Raw genomic sequence first — 14,734 nt, forward strand, 5'->3', positions numbered from 1 at the left:
AAAACAACTCACTCTTTCCCAGCTTTCATCACTGCTGGCATGTGTTAGATGACAAGTCTTTGACTCACAAAGTTTAATAAGATTATCTGAGGGTTCAGGCTTCTCACCTGTTTTTAGAGATTAGAGAACACCTGTTTGTACCCATTTTTCATCCACTCTGATTCTATATTAACTGTCCCTATTAAAGCATTGTTGAGATGTCAAGTCCCTCCCACTTTAGCTAAGAATAAATAAAACTCACTTTCATTTAATAAAATAAACGATCTCTGGAAGTTAGTTATATCATGATCCACTTTGAGGAAACCCTTAAATCATTGCTCTAGTTGTGTTTTTATAGGGGTTTACTGCATTTTTGGGAGAAAATTATTTTGTTTTACACAATAAAATAATAAATTTTATAGCTGTTGATAAAATGCTCTGTGTGTGTTTTCATAGGCACATTGTACATATCATCTAGCTCTAACTGGATACCAGAAAAACAGACTCTCTTCAAATAGTTGTAAATACATAAGCACAATACTTGTGTATCTTGGGGACTAACTAGATAATGTGTGTATTGTGCATAGATTACCATATATTCAGAAGACAATGAGATGTATGTCACATGAAAACTGCTACGAGGTCACCAGTATTCTTTTTCTTTGCACTAATGATGGACTAAAATGGTGGTTAACAAAGACATTTCCAATTAGCAGAAAGCTGGAGAAATGCTTCCATCCTGTATTTTAACTGCCTAGTCCATGCTGAGAAATACTAAGAGTTGGTGTAGACCTTCTTTGTCATAGTCAGCCTTGTGATATCAGCCCTATAAATGGTGTGTCCTATTCTAGGTGAGCCATTAACTCTGATGTGTGTGTGTGTGTGTGTCATGTGCATTTATTGTGTGGAACTTCCAAACTAATCTAGAGTTCTCCTTGGCCACCTGTTTCACACATTTCTCCATGTTACAGGATTTCAGAGAAATCCTGAGACTGCAACAGGCAAGACAACCTAGGCTGGGGAAAGACATAGTATCAGGCTTGGGATTTATATGCCCATTGTTTTGAATGGGCTGCCAGCGTTCATTTTTCAGATTTGAAGTCATTTCCCCTGATGGCAGGGCTATAAGATTTGAAATGACTCAAGCATAGCAGCAGGGCACAACGGAAAGAGCATGGACTTTGAAATCCTGCAGACTGGATGGAGGACAAACTCTGCTACTTACTATGTGGCTGTGGATAAGCTGCTTAACCTCTTCAAAACTCAGTTACCGCATCTCTAAAATGATGATATCATGACTGTTATAAAGTTGTTGAGAGAAATAGAGATGATGCCCAAAAAGCAACTAGCAAACTATCTAGCTGGTAGTAGTCTCTTAAGAATCAGTCATTATGATATGATCATAAGGATAATGCTATACAGCATTCGAGAGTAAAAAATCTAAGTCTCCTTTAATTGGGATAAGGAATCTGTATCCAGGGCCCCCGTGACAAGTGTTGGCATCATTTAAAAAGGTACAGATTATTTCAAGTCCTTTGCTATTTGTGGTTTCAGCACTGTATATGGCATGTATGATAAATCAAGTAAATGTAAATGTGAGTCATGCCCTTACCACTTATAATGTTAATGGATTTTAATAACCTCTCTATTTTCTGGATATAGATTTCCAGCACTTGTAGCAAACTAAATATTTCTGCATAGTCTATTTTATGGCAGAAAATATAATTCTACCTATACTGTTTAATATTTTCATATGGGTTTATATAACTATACTTAGATTCATATTCATTTCCAGGAAAGAAGATATGTTTTAAACGAATTCATGATTTTTGGACTGCTTGGGAATGTGTTTTGATTCTTTGTTAGGAGATTTTGATTTTATTCATGCCATATAATCTACTGAACTGATTAGTCATTTTCATACTTTTCTGGGATTTTTTTTTTCTTTTATGCATGTAGAGGTTAAATGAAGAAAAAATTCTAAACTTGTTCATATTATTTTAATACATGAGATAGTTTATATAAAGAGAAATTAAAGTAGCTTAAGTTTTGAAAGGTTGAGGGACTATTTCTGAATTTTTACTCACTTATTCTGATTATTTGAATTTTGATCTTTCTTTGTTGCTTTTTACCTAGGTTACTTGTTGGTTTCAGAAAACAATAAGAGATTTACAGGAACAAAGTCTAGGTTCATCACTTTCAGACAATGAGGATCTAATTCGTAAGCACGAGGAACTGATAATAAAAGCAAAGGTAAGAGATATATTAGACACTTTAAAAATAATTGAAAAATGCATTAACTTTTCTTGAATATGCTTCCGTGGGTAATTTAGAGGAGAACTGAGAAGTCTCTTTGATTAATCTACTATTCATGTAAAAAAATATCCCAATAGCATTAGCAATACCACTGTGCATTGACAGGGCTTCCAGAATAATGATAGACAAATTAACAGCTTCTACAACAATAACTATATTGTTCTGAATAGTTACTATATGCCAGGCACTATGCTATGTATATGAAATCCATTATCTAAATTATCATAAAACCCCTAAGGGGGAGGTATTATTTTCCCCATTTTATGCATCAAAACAAATAAAACACAGAGGCTTGGAAATGCAAAGTCGCTTGACCAATATAATCTTGTCAGTGGCAGATTTGAAATTCAGTTCTAGGTTTTGTCTAATACAAAGGCCCAAGCTCTTAAACATTATACTTTTTTAGCTTTCTAAAATTTTTTTCTACACTGAGATATCATTACTATGAGTCATCACTTTTATGACTTCCAGATATAATTTGATTGCTGTTCCCATTTACATATCTTTTGCTCCTTGACTTGCTTTAGATTTCTCAGTTTTGCAACAAGTAATGGTTACCAGCCCGGCAGCCACTTGTAGGTATATAGAATGCATTAAAATGCAAGCATGAAGTGCTGAAAGCAAGATGAGTAAAGCACCTGTGTTGTGGTTGACCTTCTCTCCATTGTGTCTTGTTATTTGAAAAATCAATGCATTTATACATCTGGGGGTCTGTAAATACTTTCCAAAATTCTTTACAGAGGCTCCATATTGATCTGCAAGAAAACAGAAGTCCATCATAGTAGATGGAATGAGAACAGTGAATAATCACTCTCAAGATTTAGAGAACTTTGTATTATTAATATTTTAGATGATTGAGAGTTGTAGGTAGAGCTAAGTCATAAAGCTCTAGAAAACAATGGGTCAACACTACTAAACAATAGCTGAATACAGGCTAGACAAGTCAAATATTCACATATCTGGGAGGATAGGAGTCGGCAAGATGAGGACGGAGGCAGTAGATTGCATTTATTTAGACAAATCTTTTCATGGGGATCATGACACATTTGTTTCAGTCTCTTGCTTCTGTTTGAACACTCCAGTGTCTTCTAGGCATTCAAAGTGTTTGGTTTGAATATTTGACTGATTGATAAAAGGTGCACTTACAGAAGACTGTTGACTAATAATGACTGATTATTTTTTAAGTTCTTAAAATTTTTCAGCATTTGGTTTATCTGTTTAGGAGGTTAATTTTTTTCATTGAATTATATGGCAATTGATTCTGTTTGTATCAAACTCAAGTTTTATCAGCGAAAATTCTATTGAAAGCCCCAAATGCTAAGCACAAGAGATCACCAGAATTGCATAGGATGCTGCTTCCTTTAATACCAAAAAAAAAAAAAAAAAAAGCAGTATATAGTGTACACATAATTTATACATCCCTTGGGGTTATACTCATGATAAATGTGGAGTTATGGTTTCCTCTAGCCTGAAGACAGTCTGGAGTAGAATATTTGTTAATGTTTGACCTTAGTAAGCCACAGTTTTTCTCATAGTTTATAGCTGTATTTCCACCTCTGATGTGCATAAGCAAAAAAGCATATAGATATTATTTCCATCAATATTATTAAGTTGCAGGTATAAGGGATGTAAAAAATAATTTTTAAAAGACTATTTTTAGAGCAGTTTTAAGTTCACAGCAAAATTAAGGGGAAGGTGTAGAGATTTCCCATATACACCCTGCCCCCACACACTCATAGTCTCCCCCATTATCAACATCCTCACCAGAGTGGTGCATTTAATGGACCTACATTGACACATCATTATTACCCAAAGTTCATAGCTTATATTAGGGTTCACTCTTGGTTTTGTACAGTCTATGGGTTTGGACAAATGTATGATGACATGTATTGAATGATTGAACATCATTGAATTATACAGATTATTCTTGCTACCCTAAAACTCCTCTGTGCTCTGCCTGTTCATTCTTTTCCACACCCCCAACTCCTGACAACCACTGATCTTTTTGCTCTCTTCATAGTTTTGCCTTTTCCAGAATGTCATGTAGTTAGATGTGTACAGTATGCAGGCTTTCAGATTGATGTTTTTCACTTAGTAATATGTATTTAAGTTTCCTTTATATCTTTTCATGACTTGATAGTTCATTCCTGTTTAGAAATAAATAATATTCTAGATAAGCCTGCATGACATAGGGAGACTCCATCTCTACAAAATATTTAGCCAGGTGTGGTGGTGCATGCCTGTGGTCCCAGCTACTCAGGAGGCTGAGGTGGGGGGATTGTTTGAGCCTGGGAGGTTCCATACAAGTATATCCACTTCCTTTAGGGTCCTGAACTACTCTGCATCTTGTGTAGAAGCTGAGTACTGCCCCATGTACTCAAGTAGTTTTCAAGCCAAACTGTTTTTGAAAAGTGAGGCAGAGAAACCTATTTCTCTACAGCATTCCTGAGAGTAAATTTTTTTTCCTTTTTATTTTTATTTCTTGAGATGGGGGTCTCGCTCTGTCACTCAGGCTGGAGCACAGTGGTGCAATCATAGCTCGCCACAGCCTCGACATCCTAGGTTCAAGCGATCCTCCCACCTCAGCCTCCTGAGCACCTGGGACTGCAGATGCACACCACCACACCTGGCTAATTTTGGTTTTATTTTTTTTTTTTGTAGAGATGGGGTCTTGCTATGTTTCTCAGGCTGGTCATGAACTCCTGGCCTCAAGTGATCCTCCCACCTCAGCCCTCTAAAGTGCTGAGATTACAGGCATGAACCATCATACCTGGCAAATTTATTTTCTAAAAAAAAAAAAAAGGATTAGTTTATTTATTGGGATTTCTTTTTTTTATTTATTTCTGTGAAGCATTCTTTCCAATGTAAGATTTTCCTTCCGAACTATGGGTTGGGCTAGAGAGCCATCAATCTTAATCCACCTTTAATTACAAATTACAAAAATGTGGATTAATTATTTAGACTGATTCATTCAAATGAAAATGAATGCTCAAATATAACTTGTAGATACAAAAAGGTTCTAAAGATATTTGCCATGAATTTCAGACACTAGAGAATTCACTGGCAAGATAACTGGTTATTAAGACTTCAGGAGTCTCCGAATCATATGGGTTGAGACAGACCACCATCAGTCTATATGCACAAGGGGGAGTGGTGCTCTATTCTGGGGTGGTCCAGGACAGCTTTCTGGAATGATGGGGCTTGAACAGATGGATAGAATATGAGTTTTTGGTTAGGAGGGGGTGGTCAAACCAGAATATGGCAGAATAAGGCAAACAGCAATCAAACCAGGCTGTCTATGATGAGAGTTAAAGTCTTCGTAATGTGTAAGCCAGAGAAGAGAGGCTAAGGGGAGTTGTCCTAGAGGCAATAGACATCCACAGCCATTCTGTAGGAAAGAAATAATAATTCATGGCCATGACAGAAAAGCAGACTTCCACAGGTTGGGAAATAGAAGAGATTCCTGAAGCAATGAGAGGTAGGCCTAGATGACCTCAAAACTTTCTTTAATTTTCAAATCCTGTAAATGAGATAGGATGTACATTTCAATATCAATTATGCTTGTTATATTGAAAGCAAGACGAGTGTAAAAAACACCTTTCCAGAGCTGGTTGAAAGGAATAAGTCTGGGTGGGGGAAGTAGCAGTATTTTTTTAAAGTAGACAGTATCTTACCTTGGTATTTCCAGCACATAGGACAGTGCCTGATATGAAAAGGACATTTGATTGATGTCTGTGTAGTAAGTTTTTTACGTTGTGAAGAAGAACCATCCTTTTAGTTTTTCTTTGTGATTCCCTGGTGACTTTAGATAATCACTTAGCCTTCTTTTATCTATCTATCCACCCATTATCTTTAAAATCATTTTTGTAGCCCTCAGAGTAGAGTTACACTTCCCTTTTGGTTTACCTTATTGTCTTTGCCTTTATTCTCTGTCTCCCTCACATTCTCATTCTCACAGGCACCTACTCTAATGGGCTCAACTTTTGTCTTTAGACATAGTCCTATTTCTAAAATATAGAGTTACATGTTTTAATTTTCATAAATAGTATGAAGACATGGATCTCATATTGCTTTTTGCCATAACACTCTTTGCATCTAGTTTATACAGTTCTTTGTGTTCTTCAGTATGCTAATTTCTAGTTGCAATGTAAATTTGGAAAGTTGTATTACATACATGATGTTCTACTTATATCCTTCTTAACTTGTCACTGCCTCCCCCTATTTCTTTATTCCTTCCTAATCTCTGATCTTATAGCGCACTCATTCTTCTGCTCTACTCCTTCTGCCATTCAGCCCTTCTGCCAAGTTCTTCACTTCAGCTGTTATATTTTTCATGCCCAATTGCTGACATTGATTCTTCTTCACAAATGGTTTTCTGTTTTACCTATCTAATGTATTTGCTCATATCTTAAGATATACTTTTTAATATATTAAATTTTTGGTCTGTCCAGTGCATTAATTCTGCTTCTTCTGTATTTCAGTGTTGCCTGTGGTCAACAGATGTTGTTTATCCCTGTGAGTTAATGTTCCATTGGGATATCAGTAACTTTGATATGTTGGGGATATGAAAGCCAGTGCTCTAACTTACCCCTTCTGGGTGAGTTGGGGAGAGTACCCCTAAGTGCAGATGACTTCTTTTGCTACAGTTAGTATTCAGCCATTCCCATTTGTCCCCCAACACCCCTCCTCCACCACACAAACAAAAGAGTATACCCCTTGGATGACCTCCCAGTGACTGGATTCTGGACCTTGCTTTTATCCATGATCTATTTCTCTGGGTGGTATTCTACCCAGCTCACATGGTGGAGAGTTGGTATGGACACATGAAGAAACAGATCAGGTTGCCTGCCTCTCTAATATCAACTGATATCCATCTAATTAGATTTCCATGGGATTCTGTTTATTCTCTCTTACTGGTACTGGACTGAGGGTACTATTTTCTATCCAAAAAAAGGTACAAAGATGAGCAATGACCAGGGAGGTAAGGAGAGAAAGCATCACACCTAAAAAGTTCTCCTCTGACATATCTCCTGTCTATGGCATCCAACCTTATTGTATGTAGACAGCCATGTGCCCTGAGACTCAACTACCTTTTGTCTCCCACAGAAAAGTTCTGTGATCTACAAAACCTTGCTTTCACTTTACAGAAAGAACCAGCTACAGAATTTGTGGGGCCCAGTGCAAAATAAAATTATGGAAAGTTTTCTTAAAATATTATTGAGAAGTTCAGTATAGGGACAGCATGGGCCCCTTTTAAACATAAGGCTCTGTGTGATTGCACAGGTCAGTTGACCATGAAGTCAGTCCTATATATGGGGTTAGGATTTCTGGAAAGACCTGGCAGCCTTTGCTGGATATACATTTTCCTTAGCCACTTTATTAACCTCTTCTCACTTGAATTAGCAGGCTTACTACAACAAACCAAACCAAAAGAAAAAAAAATGCAGATTAGATTAGAGAAAATGGAATTATAATGACAAAATGTTTATAGTTCTATATTCTTTGTCTTCCCTTACTCCAGAACAGAGTATGTTCTGTGAACAATGCAATATCTAGAAGTTGACTATAATGCTATACTTGGTTGCATCTACATGGAGAAAAACAGGTTTAAACCCCTGCTATGACATTCACTACATAGTGAATGACATACCTTGGGTACATTACATACCTGTGAGCCCCACTTTCCTCACCTGTAAGCCTTGAAAATTCAATTAGAAAATTTTTATGACAATAATAGTGGGAGACTTCAACACTCTACTGACAGTATTAGAGAGATAATTCAAGGCAGAAAATTAACAAAGATATTCAAGACCTGAACTCAACATTGGACCAAATGGATATGTTAGACATCTATAGAACTCTTCATCCCAAAACAACAGAATATACATTATTTTTATCACCACATGGCACATACTCTAAAATTGACCACATAATTGGACATAAAACAATCCTCAGCAAATGGAAAAGAACTGAAATCATACCAAACACACTCTCAGACCACAGCACAATGAAAATAGAAGTCAAGACAAGGAGAATCACTTAAAACCATGCAATTACATGAAAATTAAACAACATGCTCCTCGGTGACTTTTGGGTAAACAATGAAATTAAGGCAAAAATCAAAAAGTTCTTTGGAACTAATGAGAACAAAGATACAACATACTAGAATCTCTGGGACACAGCTAAGGCAGTGTTAAGAGGGAAATTCATAGCACTAAATGCCCAACATTTAGTGTTCTCCCCTAAATGTCTTTCTAACATCAAAAAGTTAGAAAGATCTCAAACTACCTATCATCTCAACAGAAAGAATTAGAGAAAAGAACAAATCAACCCTAAAGCTAGCAGAAGACAAGAAGTAACCCAAATCAGAGCTGAACTGAAAGAAATGAAGACATGAAAAAACATGCAAGAGATCAATGAATCCAGAAGTTGGTTTTTTGAAAAATTTAGTAAGATAGATTGGCTGCTAGCTAGAGTAATAAAGGAGAAAAGAGAGAAGATCCAAATAAACATCATTCAAAATAGTGAAGGGAATGTTACCACTGACCCCACAGAAATAAAAATCACCATCAGAAGCTACAATGAACACCTCGATACAGACCTAAAAAAATTCCTAGACACATATACCTCCCAAGACTGAATCATGAAGAAATTGATTCTCAGAACAGACCAATAATGAACTCCAAAATTGAATAAATAATAAATAGCCTATCAACAACAACAAAAAAAAGCCTAAGACCAGATAGATTCATAGCCAAATTCCACCAGAGGTTCAAAGAAGAGCTGGAACCATTCCTCCAACAACTATTCCCAAAAATTGAGGAGGAGGGACTCCTCCCCAACTCATTCTATGAGGCCCAAACCTGGCAGAGACACAACAAAAAATGGAAACCAGGTCAATATCCTTGATGAATATTGATGCAGAAATCCTCAACAAAGCACAAACCAGATTGAGCAGCACATCAAAAAGCTAATCCACCACAATCAAGTAGGCTTCATCCCTGGGATGCAAGGTTGGTTCAACATATGCAAATCAATAATTGTGATTCATCACATAAATAGAACTAAATTAAGCACTGCTTCATTTTAAAAATCTTCAATAAAATGGATATTGAAGGAACATATCTCCAAATAATAAGAGCCAACTATGACAAACCCACAGCCAACATTATACTGAAAGGGCAAATGCTGGAAGCCTGGCACAAGACAAAGATGCCCTCTTTCACCACTCTTAATCAACATAGTATTGGAAATCCTAGCCAGAGCAATTAGGCAAGAGAAAGAAATAAAGTGCGTCCAAATAGGAAGAGAGGAAGTCAAACTCTCTCTTTTTGCAGATGACATGATTCTATATCTAGAAAACCCCATAGTCTTGGTCAAAAGCTCCTTCAGCTAATAACTTCAGCAAAGTTTCAGGATACAAAATCAATGTACAGAAATAACTAGCATTCCTATACACCAACAACAGCCACGCCAAGAGCCAAATCATAAAGGCAATCCCATTCACAGTTGCTGCAAAAAAAAATTGAATTCCTAGCTAACCAGAGAGGTGAAAGATCTCTACAATGAGAATTAGAAAACGCTGCCCAAAGAATTCACAGACAACACAAACAAACGGAAACACATTCCACACTCATGGATAGGAAGAAAGAATATCATTAATATGGCCATACTGCACAAAGCAATTTACAGATTCAACCCTATTCTTATCAAAATATCAATGACATTCTTCACAGAAGTAGAAAATCCTATTTTAAAATTCATATAAGATCAAAAAGAGCCCAAATAGCCAAGGCAATCCTAAACAAAAAGAACAAAGCTGGTGGCATTATGTTACCAAACTTCAAACTATACTACAGGGCCACAGTAACCAAAACAGCATGGTACTAGTACAAAAACAGGTACATAGACCAAGGAAACAGAATAGGGAATCCAGAAATAAGGCCACAAACCTATGACCACTTGATCTTCAAAAAAGCTGACAAAAACAAGTGATAGGGTAAAGACTCCTTATTCAATAAATACTGGAATAATTGACTAGCCATATGCAGAAGATTAAAGGTGGACCCTTCCTTACACCATATGCAAAACTCAACTCAAGATGGGTTGATTTAGGACTTAAATGTAAAACCCAAAACTATAAAATCCCTGGAAGACAACTTAGGCAATATTATCCTAGACACAGGAATAGGCAAAGATTTCATGACAAAGACACCCAAAACTATTGCAACAAAGCAAAAATTGACAAGTGGGATCTCATTAAACTAAAGAGCTTCTGCACAGCAAAATAAACTATCAACAGAGTAAACAGACAACCTACAGAATGGGAGAAAGTATTTATAAACTATGCATCTGACAAAGGTCTAATATCCAGCATCTATAAGGAACTTAAACAAATGTACAAGAGAAAAACAACTCCATTAAAAAGTGGGCAAAGGACATCAACAGACCTTCTCAAAAGAAGACATACGTGTAGCCAACAAACATGAAAAAAATCTCAATATTGCTGATTATTAGAGAAATGCAAATCGAAAACACAATGAGATACCATCTCACACCAATCTGAATGGCAAAGTCAAAAAATAACAGATGCTGGTGAAGTTGTGGAGCAAAGGGAACACTTACACATGGTTGATGGGAATGTGTAAATCACAGTATGGAGATTCCTCAAAGCTAAAAGCAGAACTACCATTCAACCCAGCAATCTCATTACTGGGCATATACCCAGATGAATAGAAATCATTCTACCATAAAGATATATGCATGTCAATGTTCATTGTATCACTATTCACAACAGTGAAGACATAAAATTATCCTAAATGCCCATCAATGACAGATTGGATAAAGAAAATTTGGTACATATATGCCATGGAATACTATGCAGCCATAAAAAAGAATGAGATCATGTCTTTTGCATGAACATGGATGGAGCTGGAGGCTATTATCCTTAGCAAACTACTGCAGGAACAGAAAACAAAATAGTGCATGTTTTCACATATAAATGAGAGTCAAATGGTGAGCACTTATGAATACAATGAAGAAAACAGCCAACACTGGGGTCTTCTTGAGGGTGGAGGATGGGGGAAGGAAGAGGATCAGAAAAGATAACTATTGGGGACTGGGCTTAATACCTGGGTGATGAAATAATCTGTACAACAAACCCTGTGACACGAGTTCACCTGTGTAACAAACCTTCACTGTATCCCTGAACATAAAATAAAAGTTAAAAAAAGAAAATGTTTGTGAGCACATCCACGTTTTAGTAGTGACTCCAAAAATATTGTTTGGTTTCCTTTCCCATCCATAGTGTAAACTTCCAAATAGTTTTTATCTGTGGTTTTTCAACAATCTAATGTCTTGTTCATGGAAAAGAAATTCAATTTTATATGTCCTTAAGTAGTAAGCAGCGTATTACATTTTGGACTTTTGTTTGGGTGTCGATACAAGGCACAGAATAGGAAATGTTCCTTTCAAAGAAGATTTAACATAGAAATAAGGCATCAAGCTGAGGATTCATTAGTGAAGCTCCTATAAATAATCTGGTAACACAGAGAAAGCAGGTGTTCTCTGCTACCCACAGCTAAATTCAACAGCAGGAAACTGGTGTATATGGCTTGTTAGTCTACTCAGTGAATTCTTTCTAAGTAAACTTTGAAAATGTCTCTATCATTTCTTACTGGAATACATTCAGAACAAGAAATACAGCAACTTTCATAGCTCTTAATAAGTGTGATACTTTATTCAGAACGTATTGAAATAAATAAACTAAAGGATTTTTAAATATGACCTTTGACTGTGGGTAATTGTTTTAAATTATACTTTCTTTACTGAATATGAAAATTCTTTTTTTCTTTTACATGCCTAAGAGACAAAGAAATAGCAGACATGGATAATTATAAACCATCCTTTGGTTTAAAACCTTAAATACTCTTAAATTGTATTATAAATCAACTTGATGCCCCAAAGCTTGAATTCAACCTTTGAAACTCAGAATTTGTTGTAGGATGTATTAAAATACTATGCAAACAAATACTTGCTAATTTTTTTTTTGAGGAGGTATAATCAGTCCTTCTCTTACACATCAGAAATAATGTTCATATAATAGAACTCCCTTCATGAACCAATCTGTACTTCTATAGCTTCAACCCTTGGTTAAGTTCAGGCCCTTTCTAGTTCGTGCCATGGAGGAATGTGTGGATTAGTGCTTCTCAACTCTGGCTGCACACTAGAGTCACCTGGGGGGTGTTGAAAAAATACTGATGTCTGCATCTCATTCCCAGAGATTCTATGTAGGTTTTGGTGGGCATCTGGCTTGAAAAAAATAATGTTAATCTTAAAATGTTGGAGTTTCTGTTAAAAAAGAAATCTAGATTTCCTGTTTTTTTTTAAAAAAAACTGGAAGATCTGGCATTATCAACTCATCTTCCCACATAGACATAGTGACTCCTGGCTGGAGCCCAGTAATACCTGTTTCTTTTAGAAAAGGTATGTGCACATCAGTCTGCCACAGTCCTTAGTTTGCCACTATTCCTCATGACCTACCTCCCCTTTTAGCCTTGCTTCACTTATTCATATTATGTGCCTGGCTGCTGTAAACATTTGGATTTGAGACCAGATGGGCAATTCAATATCATCAAAGTATAGCTTAAACTGATTTGCATTTTGGGAGATTACCTTGGAAACAATGTGAATGACAGTAATGGGAGGGAGATAGAAGACAGAAAATCACTTAAGAAACTACTGTGGTTTGAATGGGAGTGACTTTAGGAAGGGCATGATCTCTTTCGAGATGGAGGTTATTAATCTCCATCTTTAAGGCTTAAAGGAAACTTATATAGCCTTGTTATTCAAGGTGTGACTCCCAGAGAGCAACAGCAGCGTCAGAGAGTTGTTAGAGATTTAGAATCTCAAATCCACCCATCACACTTATGGAACGAGACTGTGTTTTAACAAATTCCCCAAGAGGATTTGTATTCATGCTAAAATTTAAGAGGCACCAACTTAGACGTTTCACCCATGTGTTTCATGTATGTTCATGTTCCTCTTAATTTTTATAGATGACTTCTTATATTGTTGTCTTTTATTATGACATATGTTGTTTATGAAGTTCTTGATTAATAATAATTTTTAAAGTTCTGGGAGAGAAGCAAAACTGAAAATTGTGTATAGAGACATCATCTTCAATGTTTTAATATAGCAGCATTCACATATCTCAGCTTCAAGATTAAAAACATCTTCCACAATTCACCATCTAATCCGATTTTCCAAGTCATTGAAAATATTTTCTAGTCATTATTGAGTGATTTCATAAATTGGATTTGTGATCTTGGCCCCAAGTTCCTTCAAATAATATTATTTGGAGATCTTCAGAAAATATCAATGCTTAGGTGCTTAGGTCCCACAGAAACTTTAGTCAAAGGGAAGAGTTCAAAGTTAAAACATATTTATAAATATAGGATAAGGAAGTAAAGCAGAATATCCCACAAGCTTATTTAAGTAATTTAAATGCATAATTTTCATCAGTAGAGCCAATGCAAGAAAGTGACTCTTTCAAAATATGTTTATTGTTTTATTTTTCTGATTACACAGTACCTTCTCATCTTAGAAAAAATAGAAATGACATAAAACTAAACAAAAGAAAATTAAATCACAGTGTATGTGGGTGTATATGGAAATAGGAAGGAAATATAAAACATTTACATATGAGTGTTCCAAAATTGTGTATTATGTGCACATATACACTATATGTATGTATACACAAAAAATTGTATGTGTTGTTTTACAATGTGATGCTTTTTCCAGTTAACATTATATCATAAACATTTCCTCATTTTAACACATATTTTAAATTTGTTTTCTAAGGATTACATGTTACCAAACCGTGTAGATATACATTATGTGAAATGGCAACATGTAGCATCTTAGACTACTTAGCAGAGAGTGAATGGGACGCTCCCAGGTAGCATACAGGATGGCAGCACTCAGGCAAGGGAACTGGAGTTCAATTTGAGCATCTCTGCTTACTTCTGATATAATCTTGGGCAAATTTTTTGTGTATTTGGGCCTAAGTTCCAGTCCCTTTTTGTGAAAGGGGGTAACAATTGTACCTAATTTACAGTTTGTTGTGAAGATTAAATGTGGTCGTTTATAACAGTTTTGTGTGTGTGTGTGTGTGTGTGTGTTTTGGTTTTGTTTTGTTTTGTTTTGTTTTTTTGAGACTGAGTCTCACTCTATTGCCCAGGCTGGAGTGCAGTGGCACGATCTTGGCTTATTCAGGCTCCGCCTTCCAGGTTCAAGCAATTCTCTTGCCTCAGCCTCTTGAGTAGCTGGGATTACAGGCATGCGCAACCATGCCCCAGTTGATTTTCTTATTTTTAGTAGAGACAGGGTTTCATCATGTTGGCCAGGCTGGTCTCGAACTCCTCACCTCAAGTGACCT

The 14,734-nt window shown here is 36.1% G+C and overlaps 1 protein-coding gene across 2 annotated transcripts in view; it reads left to right on the forward strand.

The window, feature by feature from the left end:
* CCDC141 (coiled-coil domain containing 141) overlaps positions 1-14,734 on the forward strand; it is a 222,600-nt gene that overhangs the window by 107,177 nt on the left and 100,689 nt on the right. For both annotated transcript variants that reach the window (XM_033230994.1, XM_033230993.1), the window contains exon 6: positions 2,116-2,232. In XM_033230994.1, coding sequence (XP_033086885.1) covers positions 2,116-2,232 — 117 coding nt within the window. The remainder of the gene's footprint in view (positions 1-2,115; positions 2,233-14,734) is intronic.

This window comes from Trachypithecus francoisi, unplaced genomic scaffold, assembly GCF_009764315.1.
Source record: "Trachypithecus francoisi isolate TF-2019V2 unplaced genomic scaffold, Tfra_2.0 Lachesis_group13, whole genome shotgun sequence".
NCBI classification, from domain to species: domain Eukaryota; kingdom Metazoa; phylum Chordata; class Mammalia; order Primates; family Cercopithecidae; genus Trachypithecus; species Trachypithecus francoisi.